General features: G+C 38.0%; 1 protein-coding gene and 1 pseudogene across 1 annotated transcript; one reads left to right on the top strand and one right to left on the bottom strand.

The window, feature by feature from the left end:
* Positions 1-7,205: 7,205 nt before the first annotated feature.
* On the bottom strand, positions 7,206-10,543 carry LOC132103166 (transmembrane 4 L6 family member 5-like). The gene is made up of 5 exons (XM_059508036.1): positions 10,295-10,543; positions 8,818-8,898; positions 8,214-8,356; positions 7,886-8,075; positions 7,206-7,582 (listed from the first exon to the last, which is right to left on the bottom strand). The coding sequence occupies exons 1-5, from the start codon at positions 10,463-10,465 to the stop codon at positions 7,565-7,567; spliced, it is 603 nt and encodes a 200-aa protein (XP_059364019.1). The 5' UTR covers positions 10,466-10,543; the 3' UTR covers positions 7,206-7,564.
* An 8,041-nt stretch (positions 10,544-18,584) lies between these two features.
* On the top strand, positions 18,585-18,762 carry LOC132112468 (U2 spliceosomal RNA; annotated as a pseudogene).
* Positions 18,763-19,559: the final 797 nt, after the last annotated feature.

Here is a 19,559-nt window from a genome sequence, read left to right as displayed (position 1 = left end):
TTGTCCTAGCTCTGAAGGCTTCTGTTTGAAGGCTGATTCAGGAACAGTGTTAAAAGGATAAATAACTCCAGATATTTTCTTTCAATTCTTATCATCTATATGGGACAGCAGGAATTTGTTTGTCCCAAAAAAGTTGTGGTGGGATTATTATTTTTTTCAGTTAATTAAGTTCCATATTATTATCTGAACCCAATCCCCTTTTTTCCAACTGCTTTTTTCACTTTATACTCCTACAATCCAAAAAAAAAAAACAATTCATTTTTTTCTCGTTTTTAACTTCTATCCAGAAAGTGTCTTTCTTATTTTTTTGCTCCCTCTGAATGAAGCCATTTTCTTGCTCAAAGGTGTTTTTTTCTCTCTCTCTCTCTCTCTCCCTCCTGGTCTCACCTGTTTCTCCTGTTTAACAACTCCTATTTTTTTATATATAATTTTGACATCTACAAGAATAAAGTAAAGAAGAAATTTGCAGTCCTGTAGTAACACACTCAAGCAAATAGTGTCTGAAAGTAGAATCACTACACATTTTATTTTCTATAACAAAAACCCTGAAGTAGAAGACAACTGATCTCAGACCTGCATGAAAAAAAAAGTTTCTTTCCAACCTTTTAGTAAGACAAAATGAAACTTGGTTCCATTCTATTTCTGATTCTCTCCTCCCATGCTTTTAGAGCAAAATATATTTTTATCACTTGAAAATTGTTGTTCTGTTTAAACGGTAATAAGGGGCATCCCTAACACTCTTTTAAAACTTAAATGTTTAAAATAATATTTGTCAAGAGCATTAAATGGGATTGGGGATCTGATACTTCATATAAAGTGAAACTTTCTCTGCAGGCTGTTTAATGAAATGGTGTTGTTGAGATCAGATATCACAGGACAAGAAGCAACTGTGCAAACATATCATGTATTATAGTGGGCATACAAAGAAACACCCATGTTTATGCAATCAGATCATGGATCACAGCTGTTAAAAATAGTTTTCCACTGGCAGGCCAATATATGCCTAACTGTCTATTGTTGATACACTCAGTTTGTTTTGTTTCACCAGATTTACCTTTTATCTCTAAAAAGTTGTTGCTTTTGTATAAATCCAATCACATGGATGGATTTTCCATGGTGTTTTCCACTAGTGTTGATGATTTAGCCAAATCTAATCAACTCTCTCCTGCTTGGTGTGGCATTGTGAGAAAAATAATGAGGGTAAACGTACCTATTAAGTTCAAGCACACTTACATTTTTGAGATCAGATTATAAAAAGAAAAAATAATGTATTATCCTACTAGTTGATGTCTTAACCAACTGATATGTTTATTACTATATACCCTCATATCATTTTAAGTCAATCAGATCATTGCACACTGAGATATGGGTCTCCAAGTGTTCACACTGTCTGATGGTCATTTTGAAAGCTGACTAAAAACTTGCACCAAAAGAGTAGCTCCTTAAATGTGCATTTTTTTTTTTGGGGTAAGTTTCACTACTTGTTGTAAAATTTAAGAGATTAATGTTGAGACTTTTGCATATTATAACCTAGAACTTGAATATGGGAAATAATTACATTAGATCCAAAAGATAGTTTTAGCAGCATAGCACAGATGCTACGGAACACAGTTAGCTGATTAGCTGTATAAGATTGTGTGCTACGCTAACATATTACGGTAGCACTTTATTTTACAGTCCTGTTCCCCATGTACATACTATGTACTTATAGTAATTACAATAACTATGTAACAACTAGGTACTAACCCTGAACCTACCCCTAAACCGAACCCTACCCCATGTAGTTACCTTGTATTACCAGAACTTTCTTATATAAATACACTGTAAGTACACTATAAGTACATGTAAGTACACGTACTGTAAAATAAAGTGCAACCCATATTACTTCACAGGCATTACTGGCTTGTACTTTTACATCCATAATATTAGGGATGTAACGATTAACCGCAAGCCGGTTGAAAATCAATTAAAAATGTGATGATTCTAATCAGTTGAGATGCAAAACAATCGCGATTCAATTAGGAGTTTATATGAATGAAAAGTTTAGATGGTATTTTTACTTTTCATCTTGCCTCTGTATAATGCATATTAAAGTTCATAGCTGCAGCACTGCTTTGTATACAACGGAAACCAAGGAAACGCTTTAAGCACCTCCTGCTGGCAGAGAGTGAATCTGCATCTCATGCAGATATTTTTTGAAAGTGAAAGGCACGTGACATTCAGCCAGATACACAGCAGTGAACACACACCCAGAGCAGTGGGCAGCCATTTATGCTGCGGCGCCCAGGGAACAGTTTGGGGTTCAGTGCCTTGCTCAAGGGCACCTAAGTAGTGGTATTGCCGGCCTGAGACTTGAACCCACAAGCCTAGGGTTAGAAGTTAAACTCTCTAACCACTAGGCCACGACTTAGTGCTATATTATTATAGTGTTATATTTAATTCACAAAGAAACGTTTCAGAATTTTGTCCAAGCAATAATAAAAGGACACATTTAATTTATAGATTATACAGATTTAAGTCTTAAATCTGATTTTGTAGGAAAAAAAATTATGAATAGAATCATGAAATCAAAATTGTGAATCTAATGAAATCATGAGTTGAGTAAATCGTTACATCCCTACATTTTATAAATTGACAGTTTGTTGCTGGTCTACAGTGCTGGAATTTTTTTTAAGATTTCATGTTATTTTAAGGTGAGCTTAAAGGGTGCACTTCTATGAAAATCACACCGCTTCAGCGTGACATCAATAAGAGAAAGTATAATTTCATAGATATTGTTAATAATAGTTGTTCATATTAAAACATGTATGAACTTAATACATGACCTAGATTATTTATTTAGCAAAATCCTGTCATTTTAATAAATATTACTTGAAATTTAGTAAAAAATTGTTGCTGAGCCGATTAAGCTCAGTGTGCTCTCTTTAAGTTCTCCCATGTTGAATGTCTATGTAAATACTTCATGAACAGACTTTAAATATTAACTGATGCTTGTCACTTTAAGTTAAGTTAATCGATTTTCTATGGATTCTGTCAACTCAAATCTGAAGACTGGCTGTGAGCTTTGGCAACTAGCATCAACAGACTGTAAATCTGTGGAAAATTGGGGCAAAAATCATGTAGTGTAGTATTCCAGGCTTAATAGACTATAGACAAGTTGGCATACATTTAAAAAGAGGTTTCATAATGAAGCTAGTTTCTATATTGATCCCGATGAATGAAATATTTTATTTGAGAGAGGCAAGGCAGGCAAGAGGCAAGAGAGAACAATATCTCCGGCCTAGTCATAGCAACATGAATACACTGGAGTGTCGAATAGCTGAGCTGGCACAAATATTTCCACACCTGTATGATCGCTAGCGGAGAGAGGTATCGTACATTAAAGATTAAGAGAAAGCATTTAATTCCTGGAGAGAAAATGCAACAAAGCTTGGTGTCGACGACCTGGAGCTATACAAAAAGTGACGTAGAGAAACATCCGAGATAAGTTTTCCAAAGCCATGAAAAGAAAGAGTAGCCTAAAAGAACCAAATACATGTGTTTCAATTAAATGCTGTTTTTCTTTTAATAAGTGAATTTAAAGGGTATACAATAAATGAAATGCCAAACGAACATACAATAATAAACCTTTGTTTTTATCAAAAGTAAATCATGACATCACATAAAATATAAAAATGTGTAACAATTTATCCAGTTTAATAAAATTAAAGAACCCTAATATAATAAATTAATAAACTGACTGCTATATTTTTTTTTCACATCATGCTAAAGTTTGACAGACTGTAGCCCTATTCGCATGGGATTACTCCGCAATTAAGTCATTTGCAATAATTGCGGAGGTTGTCTGTGATCTTAATCCCGTGCGTGCGAATCGGCCATGTCTGTAATTTGTAAAGTAAAAATTCCCCCTTAAAGGACCTACCGTATTTCGCCGAACACTGATGTCCTGATAATATTAATCTCGTGCGAATCGGCATCTCTATGATCTGCTCTGGAATGGATTTGGCGGGTTTTTTTCTGTCCGCCTTTTAATCCATCTTTCGTGAAGAATAGAGTTGCGTTTAAGTGTTTGATAGTATTTGGGGTGCTGTCATCATATCGCTAGGCTATCGCTAATTTGCAGAAAGAGAAAGCTGAAAAGGTTCTGAGGTTAATGTGTTACAAATAAATCAAGCATAATTTCAAAACCACACAAGGCCCTAAATAATACTAATCCCGTGTGAATAGGGTTTATGAGCCATTCACACTTCCCATAAAGGACTGATTATGGTTCTCTTGTATTGAAAACATGATACTTGACTGTGAACTGCTGCTAATCATTATTCTTTTGTCTATAATATTCTGACCATTGGTGCCCGTCTGACACCTAGATTGCCTACACTTCATCATTTCATCGTTGTTGTGTTTAGGGGATACGCGTTGTGAGTTCAGACTGCTCGGACTGCTGAAAGGATTATTGGTGCTCCCCTGTCCACCCTCCAAGAACTGTACACATCCAGAGTGAGGAAAAGGACTCAGAAAATCACTCTGGATCCCTCACATCCAAGTCACCCCATTTTTGAACTTTTGCCATCTGGCCGGCGCCTCAGAGCCGCAAATACAAGAACAGCAAGGCACAAGAATAGTTTCTTCCCCCAGGCAATCTACCTCATGAACAGTTAAATGTTTCCCACTTAAACGTATGCTTATGCAAAAATGTGCAATATCCTTATATTTATTTGTTACCCCTCCATCCTAGAACATTCCTGCATCTCACTCAATCCTATTCCATTATCATTTATAGCACAATTGTTTATACACTTATTTATTTGCCAATTTGTAATTCTCCAGTAAATTTTTTATTTATTTATTTTTTTTGTCTGTGTGTTGTCTCTGTTTACTGGAAGCGTATGTCACTAAAACAAATTCCTTGTATGCGCAAGCATACTTGGCAATAAAGCTCTTTCTGATTCTGATTCTGAGTTATGTTTACATTTATCTACACCCCACCTCCAGCAGTGTGGGGGTGTTGGAATGTTCAAAAACAGCATACTGTCGTTCAGCCTTTTTTTTTTTTTTTTTTTTTTTTTTGCCACCAAACGAAGAACAAAAACAAACTTTGTTGAAGAATATTGGGGCCAGCTGCAGAGCTTACTCGTGTGCTGGTGTTTGGTTTCAGTGCACAGAATATCTGCTCTAGTCCAGCTTTTTACCAGTTATACCCTGTTCTCACCCAAAATATCCCCTCCTCAAAATTGTAGACTACACCCCCCACCCCCATCTCAGTTTTGTCCCTGTCAACAATCCACCTCCCCTCCACACAAACTACTCCATGGGTGTGTGTGAGCTCACAAGGCAGTGTCAAGTTCCTACATTCATAACCAATAATGCCTATGATGTTACTTGTCGATTTTAGAGGTAATGAATCACACGGAGAAAGACATGCAGTGACATGAAACTTGATTTTTCATGGTTTCAATCCAATGTCTGTTACATTCTTAAAGACAATAGGTCTTTATTGTCCAATAAGAAAACTCAATTTAGTTTAATTTAATTATTTTCTGGTCTGTTTCCTTCTTGTCCTGGGCCATTGTGGATGCTGATGAATGCTTTGTGTTTGTTCTGGCTGGATAATTAATGGGTGGTCATTGAATTAGTCTGGTCAGGTCCATGCCACCTCTCAATCTTTATCTTTAACCCCTTGTGCTGTGCTGAAAGTGCTTAACCTAATCTGGTGTTCCTGGTCAAAACATGACCAGCTTTTTAAAAAGTGCTTGTAAATTTATCATTATTCTACATTATCACCAAATATTGGATTCAATCTTTTTGTGTAAAAAAAAATTATATCTATCTATCTATCTATCTATCTATCTATCTATCTATCTATCTATCTATCTATCTATCTATCTATCTATCTATCTATCTATCTATCTATCTATCTGTCTATCTATCTATCTGTCTATCTATCTATCTGTCTATCTATCTATCTATCTATCTATCTATCTATCTATTCCAGAGCCTATGCAAAAAAATAATAATTTTGGTAATTATTTGAAAAATAAATGTGAAAAAGCTCAGATCAAGTCCTATCAGGTCAAAAAGAAGATACAAAACCTATGTTCATAAAACACAACAACAAGCTGTCGAATAGATTGAAGTGAATATTTGGTAATAATACAGCATAAACAGTTTTATTTTAAGTTTTAATCCAACAATATAACATTAACTATAAAAAAAAGAAAATCCTCTTCAGGTAAATAAATGACCAGAACACAACATTAGGGTTAATTATATGTATAGAAAATAGAATAAAACATTTATACATTTATGTCATGCAATTGTGTGTGTCTCTGTGTTCACGTGTGATCTCCAGAACAGAACATCCTTTCCTGGAACACTCCGTCATGTTTGAACAAGGTCTATACATTAAGCTGACGTAGTAATATGTACTAGGACATGCTGTTGCTTCTCCTCTTGTGGCTGAGATATGAATGGCATGTTTACAATGATCAGTTTGCATGATCTGGGCAATCCGTCAGCTTGTTATGAGATTCTGCAGGCTTTATCCTCACATGAGCTTCAAAAGGGTGTTTGTGTGCAGGATTAGCAATTAGAGTGGAGGGCTGCTGTGGTAACAACCATTATGGGCTAAGGGTCAATAGACTCATAAATTCATACAGACATTAATTGGTACTTTAAACGAATCTGAATCTGTTCTTTTTGAAAATGTCCCATTTTCTTAAAACACTCCCTGGTTTCAATGTATGAATATTTTCACAGCTGCAGGTCTGGCTTTCACCAACAGGGGGTTTGACTAACTGTTTTTTTGTGTGTGCTGCAAGATCCGGTTTGTTCTGGTGTCAGAGTTACAATAGTGAAAGCAGTGAGTAGTGAAAAGAGTGAATGACACATGTGTCGAGATGAAGGGAGCAAAGCAACAAGGACTGTGGTGACTTTATCAGACCATTCAAAAAGCAAATTGAAAACAGCCAGCCCATGGTTTCAGAGTCTCACCCCAAATGCAGACTCTAAAAAAAAAAAAAAAATGTATGCTTCCTGCCAAAGAACACCAGAAAAAGAAAGCACTCAGTGTATTTCTGTAACCTGTAGACTAGTGGAAATATTTTTCTCATGCTATCTATTGCCAACTCTAAAGATAGATATTACTCAAGTTAATAAGTCATGACACAAAACTAAATTTTATGGCTCATGACAGACTAAATAAATGTTAGCAAATTATGTTTATTCTGAAGGAATGTTGTTTTGAATCATTAGGACCTGATGATTTTGTATTCCACAATGCACTTAGTTTATATAAAAAAAAGTACAAAGAATTTCTACATTTCTACACAATTTCTATCATAAAAGCAAGGTTACCTATAGCTTGATATTTGGTTATCATGTACTGCTACAATAGCACTTAACATAATAAAGTTACATTGTTACATTTACGCACAACATCACTTTTTAGGGATGACATGGATTACAAGTTGTTAGTGTTGTATGAAAGATCTTGTCCTGTTATGAGGACTCAACATTGAATAATTTTGTATTTTTTTGTTGTTGTTTTCCTCCTCCGCAGATCTTACAGACCTCCCTCATCCTGTTGTACAGAGAACAGAGATCATTACCAATATATGAATGGGGCATCTCATTATTATTTTAGTGTTGAGAGGTCTTAATGTTTACACAGTTTGCATTTGTTTGTCTATAGCATTGACCTCAGAGACTACAGTGGTAACTGGTTATAATACAGTCTATCGTCCATGCTGTCAATGATATGTTTAGTAGACAGCAAAAAAGTGATTCTCTTTTACAAGCCAGTCTTTCAAATGTAGTTTTCATTCAAGCAGTTAAACTCACAACTATTTCAATGTTAGTGTAAATGCTGTTACATAAAACTTACCGATTTTCTTTTTCGGCAGTCTCCACACAGGCAGCCCACACATCCATTCACAACCTGAATGATACAGAGCATCATCTGGATCAGAGACAGACCCAAAAGTATGGAGAACAGCACGATGTGCCAGAGAACCACATTCTCAGGAAAGATACACTTGGACCATATAGTCTTATCCGCTAGGTAACTGCTGTTCCTGTTACAGCGAGACAAAAAGAAAAGAGAAGGAGCTTTAGAAGAGGTCCTGATCTAAGACCTGATCTAGTGGTCACACAAAGAGCTGCAATTTCATTGCATTTATTTCATTTTTCTTTTAGGTTTTAGGTGTTCTTACCCTACTGTACCCTCAAAGGGATATTCCCATTCTTTAATCCCAACTTGGCATTTTGGCCCAACAGCGAGTGCTGCAATGGCAACACAGGCACAATAGACCGACCCAGCAATGCCAAATACAGACGAGAAAACAGAGTTCAGCATCTGAGCAAAAAGAAAACAGCATGAAATGTTAAACCAGTGTTCCTCAAATCTGGCTCGTGAGATCCACTTTCCTGCAGAGTTTAGCTCCAACCCTAATCAAACAAACCTACCTGTGATTTTCTAATGACCCTGAAGACATTTATTAGCAATCACAGGAGTGTTTGATTAGGGTTAGAGCTAAACTCTGCAGGAAAGTGGATCTCGCAAGCCAGATTTGAAGATCACTGTGTTAAACAATCAAAATATGTTATATATACACTGTTTGTAAATTATCTGTACAATACATTTGTGTATATACAAAAGAGAATGTTGTTTTTTGTCTAAGTGGTGAAAATATTGTGGTGAAAATATAAACACTGTACAGCTTCTCCAGTGAGCTTCCTGTTGTGATCGATAGTGATTTGACATTTTTGGTTACATGGTTACATTTTTAGGTGTTTTTCTGTGTCAGGTTTACCCACACGGCAACGGTTTCCACAGCAACCTGCTCCGCAACAGCCTTTGCCCCCAGCTCTGATGGCTGAGCAGCTTGGACACATCATCTGATCAATAAAAGTGAGTGTAAATTAACTTATCATTAACTGTGATGTCAAGGAGATAAAGGTTACTGTAAAGCGGTTTAAATGTTATCTGTGTTAATTACTTACTCTATGATAAACTAATTAAAAAAAAAGGTTCTTATTTGGCATCTATGATTCCGTGAAGAACTTTTAACATTCTTTATAGTGGAAAAATGTTCTTCAGATTATTAAAATATTCTTCACAATGATAAAATTTGTTCTTTTAAATATCTGTTCAAATGTTTCTTTGGAGAACTCAAAATTGTTCTTCTGACATCACTGTGAAAAAATACCCTTTTCGAACCTTTATTTTTAAGAGTGCTTGTTTCTTCAAAATGATAACTCACTCTACTTTTTCTGTAATATGTTTACTTGCTCTTAGCATGATTGTGTGTAAATGCAATTATTGCTTGAAATGAACATTGAGCTTGAAAAAATGAGAGAAATGAGAGTTGAGCTAATTTACGTAACCACAGGATTAATGCATCCTGACCATATGAAGCTCTGCATTATGGACCACTGTTCTTCATAACTGTACTTGCTCATCGCAGTCATTCTACTTTTGTTTCTTAGTTCTAAGGTTTCTTTATTTTTATTGACTAATATTGATAATTCAGCCATTCTAATTCTCTTTATTGATTGGTGTGCCATATATTATCCTATACATACATTAATAAAGTAAATGGCACAGAAAGTCTTGTAGCAGTGTGTTTGAAGTATCTGATGTTTGTGGCTTAATGGTTAAAGAGTCAAGACTTGTAACTCAAAGTACACGGGTTTGAGTCTTGGTACCGGCAGGGATTGTAGGTGGAGGGAGTGAATGACCTTTGCTTTTTTTCCACCTTCAATACTACGACTGAGGTGAGACCCTTGCGCAAGACACCGAACCCCCAACTGCTTCGTGTACACTAAATCAATAATGGCTGCCCACTACTCTGGGTGTGTGTGTGCTCTTGGATGGGTTAAATGTAGAGCACAAATTCTGAGTACGGTATAATATAGATGTCACACCACTTCACTTCTAAAACCCCAGGACAAGTCATTTCATGTTTAGGTTAGTAAATAATAAAATTCTTACTGACTGCACACACATTCTCAGAAAAAAATCTGTCACTGGGGTTGTTCCATTTCAAAAGGTACACATTCTCACCTTATTTACTCATACAGGGGGCATATAAGGACCATAAAGGTACATATTAAAACCTAAAGTGTATATTGTACTTTAATGGTACATATTTGTACCTTTCAGAAAAGTTACCAACCGGGTGAGAACTTCTGTAGCTTTTTTTCTAAGAGTGCATCTCATAATAACAAGACAGGTTTGTTTTCTCAGGAAACAAACACCACATTAATGATGAGATAAATCTGAATTACTCACAATTAATCCTCCACCAAGAACACCTCCCATAAGCCAGACTTGAAGGGAAATCTGGTTAGGTTCCAACTGTTCTCCATTAGGGAAGAATAAAAGTATATTTGCTATTATACACAAAAAAGCTGAAGGCAGAAGTATTAGCCCCACTAACCGCGCACACTTTCCAGTACACATTGCGATGGAAATATAAATATAAATAAATCAGGAGAAATTGTTGAAGGCTGTGTTCCCTGTGCAGCACAGGCTCTGACTGATACCAAAAAATGCCCTTTGAGACTTGACAATATTTACAGTGCTTTTATCAGTGCCATATATGGTGTGTTAACATAATAGCTGGTGGTGGATGAAGTTTCTGCTTTGGTTAATTACTGTTAAACATGTATATTGTGGCTAGTTAATCAGTGTAAGGTGTGTGGGGACAGTAAAGCCATTTAATAAATCCCGACAGAACAACAACGCCCTGTTTTATAATATCTTGTGTTATAAATGGCAATTAGTGTATCTAGTGTTCCTGTAGCTCTTGCATTAGCAAGCACAAGATTGGGGGTTTGTATCCCAGGGAACACATGTTAGGAGAAAAAAAGTTGCTTTGGATAAAAGCGTCTGATAAATTCATAATTATATGACTTAATGTATAATGCTTTTGTAAAGGGTAATGATACTTCTGGATTGTCATTTATTTATTTTTTCTTATTCACTCGACCATCTTTACTGAAGCAAGCATGATTAAAACACTTATAAATGAATTTAACATAACAGAAATACTGTAACACTTAAGAGACGTGTGTCTTCAGCAATGGCTTTTATAACTAAAACAGTGGTTTGGGTTAAAGACTGTTGTGGTGACTGAAGGGACATCATCTTGTTTATATCTTGGTAATGACCTCACACACACAAATTGAGTTTACATATTTTATGGGGATATTCTATGTCCATAATGGTTTTCATACAGTGCAGACTGTATTTTCTATCACCTTGCCCTCACCCTACCCTTACTTCGAGCATTTTTGGTTAAAAAAAAAACTTGAGTATGATTTAAAGGCTTGTTTCCTCATGGGGACCAAAAAATATTTCTATATTTATTGGTGTTATAATACTTGGGACATAATGTAGGGAATACCAGGGAACACATAAACACACACACACACACACACACTACACTATAAAAGTTTGTTGTTATTTATTATACAGTTAACATAAGCAAAATAAAGGCCTCTAACACTAGTTTACTCTGTTATTTTTATATTCTATCTAGTTTTATTTTTTATATAATAAAACAAAACCTTGCTATGTGTACTGCTTTAAGCAAACTGAGACTTCTTATAGCAGTTGCATATCATTGCTCTTTTGTTGATTTTTGATTGCTTCCATTGTCCTCATTTTTGGATAAAAAGATATTTGGATAAAAGCGTCTGCTAAATTACTAAATGTAAATGTTAGACTTTTTGATAATATTGTAAAAAAAACGAAAATGAAAAAGTTGATAAAATATATGTTTTTAATAACACCTGCAGACCAAGATTTTGAGTCAAAAACTCAAGTAAAAGAAAACGTAATTTATGTGACGTAATTAAGGGGCGCACGTGAGTTTGTAGAGCCCGCGACTTCGCGTGAGGTTTTGGTGCTGCGAAGTTATTCTTAACAAGTGTTAAAACAGCTCGGGAATCAAAGGAAGGTGAGTAATTTCTTTGATTTGAAATCAAATTTGCTTCATACGAATCGAATTCAAATGATTATTGGATTAGTTTTGTCGAAGGTGTCGACAATTTGTTTGGTTGGTTTTCGACGTTGCTAGTTTAAATTCTGCTAACGTCATCCAGTTAACACTGGACAAGTTGTTTGAATTCAAAACGTATGTTTTTTATAACATCGAGGTTTTGTTTTAACTTGCGTTATATGACAAAAGTTGTAGGTTGGTGGATGATATTACCTGCGATAACAATTATGGAATTAGCATGAAGATGAATATAATTAGGCCTAAGACATTTTGCTAGGTGTGCTTGTAGAAGTTAGTTGAGTAACGTTACGTTTCTAAACGTACCAACTCGAAGATGTAACTGTTAAACGTGGTTATGTGCTGATTGTGTGTGCATGTAACTAAGTGAACTTCAGGTGAGATGTTTTTGACGTTTATTGATGCAGTGTTAAAACAGTTGAGGAAAGAAACGCTGCGTGTGGCTGTAGGCGGTTTATCTTTAGGAAAAAGCACGATGCAAGAATTTCTTTAGTTATATTGTTGTTTTGTGGCAAAGCTATTTCCTCTAAGTATTGTTATATTTTTATATGTCTTGTAACGTTACATAAGTTATTTTGACCTGCATCAGCGTCGAGTTGGTGGCAGCTTTTTGCAGTTAATTTTTGGTCCACTGGGGGGCGGACCATTTCTGTGTTTGAAGCCATAAGTTCACATAAACGGAATAGATTCCGTGTATTTTACCTCTGCTGTCGTGTCCTACGTTTGTATTTTCATCTCCATTTGATACGTTTCATGATGACAGTAGCTTCATTATATAATACTCCTGGAATTGTATTCGTGTTTCTGATTGGCAAACACGCACCCTATTGTAATATCGACGCTTCCTGTCAGTGTTGAAGAAATTACAATTTAAAAAGAAATCTAAATTATACTAACAAGTAGCAGTTTGAGTGTTGAATCTTGATAACATTATGTACAAGAATCTTTTAGGATAAAAGAAGAAATGTAAATGCTTGCCGTCGTCTTATTTACTGTCTTAAAGGATGTGGTTCCTCCTGTTGACCGTTTGTAGGTATCGCTTCTCGGCCTTTTGGCTAAGATCACGTATCTTGTCGGACGGTTGAGACTGCGATCGCCTCTTGGAGGTTTCCTGACTTGAGATCTTTTTATATCTTGAGTCACACAACTTCGAGAGGTACATTGAATTCTGCTGCTTCGGGCTCCAACAAGTTTTAAGGTAAGGTCTTTTAATTATTTATTTGGTTATTTATTGTTGTATTTATTGTTGTTTTAAGTTTTAAGGCTGTTGGTGCCTCCATCATGTCGGCTGCCCGTGCCGGCGTGCGGAGGCACCACAGCGTGCGTTTTTTATTCAGGCAGGTTGAGGGGAAGCTCCTTGGAATGTCCCGTATGGACTTTTCAAGGAAGCTGATCCAAAAGACCTTAGCTTTTAGATCTGACGACCTGAATTGTTTGATGACTCTGCCCTTGAACAAAGGATTTGATGTCAGTTTTAAAACCGCTTCCCTGCTTAATGACTTTTGGCAAAGGTTTGATTCAGTTAAAGCCCAGTTCTCCATGTTCACTGTCGAGAAACTTTCGGATAACACACTTAAAACTGTGATTGTCAGGATGTTCAATGAAACAGTGACTGGAGATGATATTTGTGTTTGGTTGGGTAGATTTTGCACTGTTCGAGGCCAGCCTGTCAAAGTGTTGGATGAAGATGGCATTTGGACATGCTCCTGGCGAATTCCCATTAAACAATGGGAAGACGCTGGGGGCTACCAGGGCCTGAAACATCTGCCTTCCATGATTGTGCTCGGAGAGAACAGAGGCTACATACATTATCAAGGAATGCCCAAACTCTGCAGGAAGTGTTGCAGGTTTGGTCATCTCGCTGAAGCATGCCAAGAGTTAATATGTGGGAAGTGTAGAGAAATTGGTCACAGTTTTGATGATTGTACCAATGGCAGACGGTGTAATCTTTGTGGAGAAACAAACCATCTCTACAGAGACTGCCCTAAAAGTTTTGCCAACAAGCTCAAAATGGCCGCCCCACATGGGCAACAAACGAATGAACAAAGGAAAGAGGAGGCGGTCCCTGAGGTTTTGGCGGGAATTTCAAATCCCCAGCCGGCCTCAGGGATTGGGCAGGAAGGAGGAAGTGGGGCGGCCACAGGGGCGGAGTCAGATATTGAACTGGAAAAAGTCACGGAAGGAGAAGTGAGCGAGGAAGAAACAAGCTCTTCCCTAGAAACGGTGTCAGATTTGGTGCAGGAATCCAGTGGGAGTGAATTTGAGTGTTCACTCCCAAATGCTCAAGTGCAAAAAAGACCTGCGGGATCTCCTCTGGTGGAAACAGAGGAGAAAAAAGCTAGGGCAGCACAGCGGCTTGATAGTTCCGATTTGGAAGATCAAGAACGTATGTGGCCCCTAGAATCCCCAAATGAGGTTTCCTTTTTGCACATCAAGCTAAGAACATCGTCGCCTAGGGAGTTACAAGAGGGTTTCTCTGTAGCACCCGATGTGTCGAGCACCTGCTCTCCGGGCCCCAGTTCATCTGGGAGAAAGGAAGAGCAGGTGAAACAAGATAAAACATGATTTTAAGCATATTTTTGTAGTCTTTTAGTCTTCTGTTTAAATGTCTCATACTGTTTTAACCATACTGCTCATGGCCCTCACTATCTCTACCATAAATGTAAGAAGTGTGAGGTCCACCTTGCGAGCACAGAGCATTTTATCCCTTTTAAAGTCTTTTAAGTCAGATTTGTTTTTACTGCAAGAGTGTGCTCTGCCCTTTTTAAGTAACCACAGGAAGTTGGAGGAGATGTGGACCATGGGGCCCTCAATATGGAGTGGCTCTAACTTCAACAAGAATGATGGTGTCGCTATTTTAATAAAAAATTCAAACATCACGGTGAAGGATAGCACTGTGGTGAGGGAAGGGCGGGCTCTTTTAGCAAACCTGACTTTTTTAGGGAGAGATTTTAAGGTTCTTAACGTGTATGGTTTTACAGAAAAAAATGACAGGTATGAGCTTTTAGAAGACCTGCAGCCCCACATGTTAGGCAGGGCTCCCCTAATAGTAGCAGGGGATTTTAACTGTGTTTTATCAAAAACAGATAGGAAGAGAGTAGGAGAAGATTTTAAGGTCGATAAGACATCGGTTTTATTACAAAATTTAGTCAAGGATTTTAAGTTAGTTGACTGTTTTAAACAACTGCATCAAAGAGAGGAGGGCTTCACCTGGTTCAGTGGTGATGGCGCCAGAGCCTCTCGAATTGACTATGTTTTTACAAGGGACTGCCCGCCAACCGATGCAACATTGACCCCTCTCTTTTTTTCTGATCACATGATGCTGTCTTGCACCCTTTCACTTTCCCCGGGTGTGACGGTAGGAGGAGGGATGTGGAAGCTGAACTGTTCCCTATTGGTGGATGAAGAAGTGGTTAGAGAATATAGGGAGCAGTTCAGCCAATGGCAGACCCTCCAAGACTTTTATGAGACACGTGCACAGTGGTGGGAAATGGTAAAGGACCGGACAAGACAGTTTTTTAGGAAGGTAGGGAAAGATAAAAAGAATAGGGAAAAGAGATGCATGATGGGGTTGCAAAAAAGATTACAAAGATATTTTAATCTTTTAAATAATGGTTTTGATTTTAGCCAAGAAATAACAGATGTAAAAAAAGAAATGTCAGTTTTATCTCGTATCCAAAGTAAAGGTGTTATTTTAAGAAGCAAAGAAAGAGAAATAGAGGAAGGTGAAAAGTGTACAAGTTACTTTTTTAAAAAGATAATAACAAGGGGAGGGGCAATAACCAGTGTTAAGGTAGGAGGGAGGGATGCAAACACAACAGAAGAGATTTTAAAAAATGTAGAGGGATTTTATGAGGATTTGTATTGTAAAAAAGATGTACACGACGATACGGCAAGGGAAGTTTTAAATTTTTTAGTCAAGAATGTTAATGGCCAAAATAAGTTTTTATCCCAAGATTTTAATATTTTAGAATTACATAAAGCTCTTAAAGGTTTTAAAAAGGGGAAGTCCCCAGGAGCAGATGGACTTCCCCTAGAGTTTTATCTTACTTTTTGGGATATTTTAGCACATGAATTATTGGCTGTTTTTAACAACTTTGAGACTCTTGACAGACTACCCGACAGTTTTAGGATAGGGATAGTGTCTTTACTGTACAAAAAAGGGGACAGGACTGACTTAAAAAATTGGAGACCAATCACGCTTTTAAATTTTGATGGTAAACTTTTTAGTAAGATTTTAGCGACACGCATGTCGACTGTTTTAGAGGACGTGATCCACCCGGATCAAGCTTCTGCTGTGCCCGGAAGAAAGATAACAGACAACCTAGTGCTGATTAGAGACGCCATCTGTTACGCGAGAGACAGAAATATTCGGCTAGTAGTCCTAAATTTAGATTTTGAAAAAGCATTTGATCGAGTCTCGCACCAGTACCTCTTCCAGGTACTGGAGAAAATGGGGTTTCCAGAGAGGTTTATAGCCTGGGTGGGACTGCTGTACAAGGGAATAGTCAGCAAAATTCTAATAAATGGGCATCTTTCCAAAGCTGTGAACATACACAGTGGTGTCCGTCAGGGATGTCCTTTATCTCCTCTTCTGTATGTGGCTTGCATTGAGCCACTGGCACAGATCTTGAGAAGGGACAAATGGATCAAAGGACTGGACGTTCCTGGGACGGGTGGACTGACGGCGACCTGTGCTTTATACATGGACGACGTAACTCTTTTAGCCACGGACCTTTTATCCATACGAAGAGCACTGGACTTGACTGACTGGTACGGTCGGGCCTCGGGCGCCAAACTCAATAGAAACAAGTCCGAGGCCCAGCTCTTCGGGCCGTGGGGAGACGCGGACACAGGAGGACTTGATTTGGTTTTTAAAGACAATGATTTTAAGATTTTAGGCGTTAAATTTGATAAAGACGGAGGTGGACGAGACAACTGGACTGACTTGCTAGGGAAAGCTAGGAAAAGACTGGGGTTTTGGGGACTAAGACAGTTGACAATTGAAGGTAAAATTTTAATTTTTAAATCTGTGATTTTACCTCTGATTTTACTTGTCTGTTCTGTTTTTAGCCCACCTCGGCGGTTCCTGGTGAGACTGGAGAGGGCGGTGTTTTATTTCCTGTGGGGGTCCAAGTGGGAGCGCCTGAAGAGGGAGACCATCAAGAAAAGGCCAGAGAACGGTGGAAAAGGCCTCCCAGACCCCCACCTGTTTTTAGGCAGCCGCTTCACCGCCCTGCACATTAGTTATGCCATGACCCCATCCAAAGAAAACAAGACGGCTGCAATGGTGCGATTTTGGATGGGGTCTTACCTAAGAACATTGAAAATTTTACCAGTAGACTTGAAAACCCCAGTGTCTTTTAACTTGCCTAAAGAGTACAGTTTTATAAAAAAATTTTTAAAGAAATATCTTTTAGAGAGTGAAGATGTCACCATTTTAACTAAACACAAGTCTCTCATTTCTGTTGTGCAGGACCGGGAACCGGTGAGTCCAGTTCCAGGCCTCACACTAGGTGAGGCCAAACAAGTTTGGAGGAACGCTGCTCACCCCGCTCTCCAGAACAGGCACAAGGATTTATCATGGATGGTGGCTCATGAGATCCTCCCGGTCAGGGCGGTTATGCACTCCAGAGGCATGGCCAAAAACCCCATCTGCCCTCGGTCCGGCTGCAATTCCCCGGAGACCGTCCACCACCTACTCTGGGAGTGCGGTGCTGCGCGGGACCTGTGGGCCAAGACCGGCCCCTTGTATTTCCCGTGCCTACCAGCAGGTGGGGCCCAGTTCGGGTACCAGCTCGCCATCCTTGGGGTGGGCCGGGGCTTGAAGGACATGACAGCACAGGAATTCACCTCGCTCTGGCTCACCCTCAACGTCATCAAGGATGCCATCTGGGCCACCAGAAACCTGCTGGTGGGGAAACGCGTTACGGTAACCCTCCATGCATGCGAGCTAAAGGTAACATCAATGCTGCAGGGGTACCGGACGACGATATTCGGACGGGGGGGCCGGGGCCGCACAGAGAGGGTCCCGGCAGGCACCGACCCTGGCTGCCCGTAGATGCACCCTCACCATTCTGGCTACGGGAACAGCGGGCCAGCGGGCCGGAGGAGAGGGGATCTCCGCTGAGCCTGTAAAGCAGCATCTCATGTCCCTGTTCTGGAGAGTGGGGTGAAGACCGACTTGATAAGGACTCACCCCCGGTCTTGCACAACAGATGTTTTTTTTTTATTTGGTTTTTATCCTATAAATTGATTTTTATTGTGTTTTATTAATGAAATTGGTTTTATTAACATGCATATGAGGCTTGTTTGCTTTTTTAAATTTGTATTTTACTTTTGAAACCGATCGCACCTTTTAAACACACCTCAAATATGGACTTTTAAAAACAAGCAAAACACTGTGGTTTAATCAATTTTTTTTAACAATGATTGTTTCTTTCATTTTACCATGTGTATTTATTATATATTATATGGCTTGTTTTAATGTGTGCTTGAAAAAAAAAAAATGTGTGTGAAAGTAAAAATGCAAATGGAAAAAATGTAAATGGTGACAATAAAACTTTTTCGAAAGAAAAAAAAATCTGTTCTTATCAGTTTAATATCTGATACGTGCCCTACCCGGGCACCATATATTAAATTGATTTTTGGAGCTGGGAGATGGAATAGGGGCTTGCTCCGTCCACTCCACGCATCGACCCGGTATTGCAGTACTTCCGGGAACGGTGCACCCCCCTAAAATGGTTAAAAAAAGATATGCAATGGCTGATAGTGAAGAATGGTGGCTTTAATCAGTGTAATATGTATTAGTGTGTCATCGTGGCGATATCTGTATAGTGTAAATGTTAGTTCTTTGTGTTTTGTGAATATCAGTGTTATTTTTCCCCATAAAAACATGTAGACACTTATAGAAACGGGGACGCGAAACTTGACTATATTCCAAGAATCATTTAAATAAGAACTGTAAAAAAATATTCTGGATTTGCTTATGTCAAATTATAGTATTAATAAAAATTGACCTAGCTACGTACTGTAGCGCGGTGACGTCATGTATTTTGACGTCACGCTTTACTGCGCATGCGCGTCTTACAAGCGTCATTACTATTATTTTTTTACTTTAGCTTCTATTATTTTGATAGTTTTCGAATGTCTCATTAGAGGTAAAATTATATAGTTCTAATTATAAATAATTAAAGAGGACACCCGGATTTCTATACTTCTATATAGGCAGTCTATGTATAATTGTTTATAATTCTATGAGTTTTATCAGTCTGTGAAACTTGGCTTTTTCCTCTTTTCCTCCTTTTTTCTTCTTTCAATGTTTTTATTTATGCATTACATTTGTGCATGTTCTTGTGCTTTTTTTCTTTGGCTACGTAAATGTTTAAAGGTTAGTAAAAACAAATAAAATAGTTTGAAATTGAATTTAATGCATGCAGTACATAGTCTCCATCCCATATTTTGCCCAGCACCTCATTAAAGCTATCAGATGATAGCAACATCAATTTATTTTATTAATAATAAAGTAGTCTG

This window comes from Carassius carassius, chromosome 2 (genome assembly GCF_963082965.1).
Source record: "Carassius carassius chromosome 2, fCarCar2.1, whole genome shotgun sequence".
NCBI classification, from domain to species: Eukaryota; Metazoa; Chordata; class Actinopteri; order Cypriniformes; family Cyprinidae; genus Carassius; species Carassius carassius.
The sequence above is the reverse complement of the archived record's forward strand: the minus strand, read 5'-3'. Positions and strand labels throughout refer to the sequence as shown.

What these genes read in the sequence shown, in the direction of transcription:
- LOC132103166 (XM_059508036.1), bottom strand. Translation starts at nt 10,465, where the DNA reads ATGTGTACTGGAAAGTGTGCGCGGTTAGTGGGGCTAATACTTCTGCCT. An exon ending in TTCTTGGTGGAGGATTAATT is followed by an intron (nt 8,899 to 10,294) that starts GTGAGTAATTCA and finishes TTTATTGATCAG; the next exon opens with ATGATGTGTCCAAGCTGCTC. An exon ending in CCCTTTGAGGGTACAGTAGG is followed by an intron (nt 8,076 to 8,213) that starts GTAAGAACACCT and finishes TCGCTGTAACAG; the next exon opens with GAACAGCAGTTACCTAGCGG.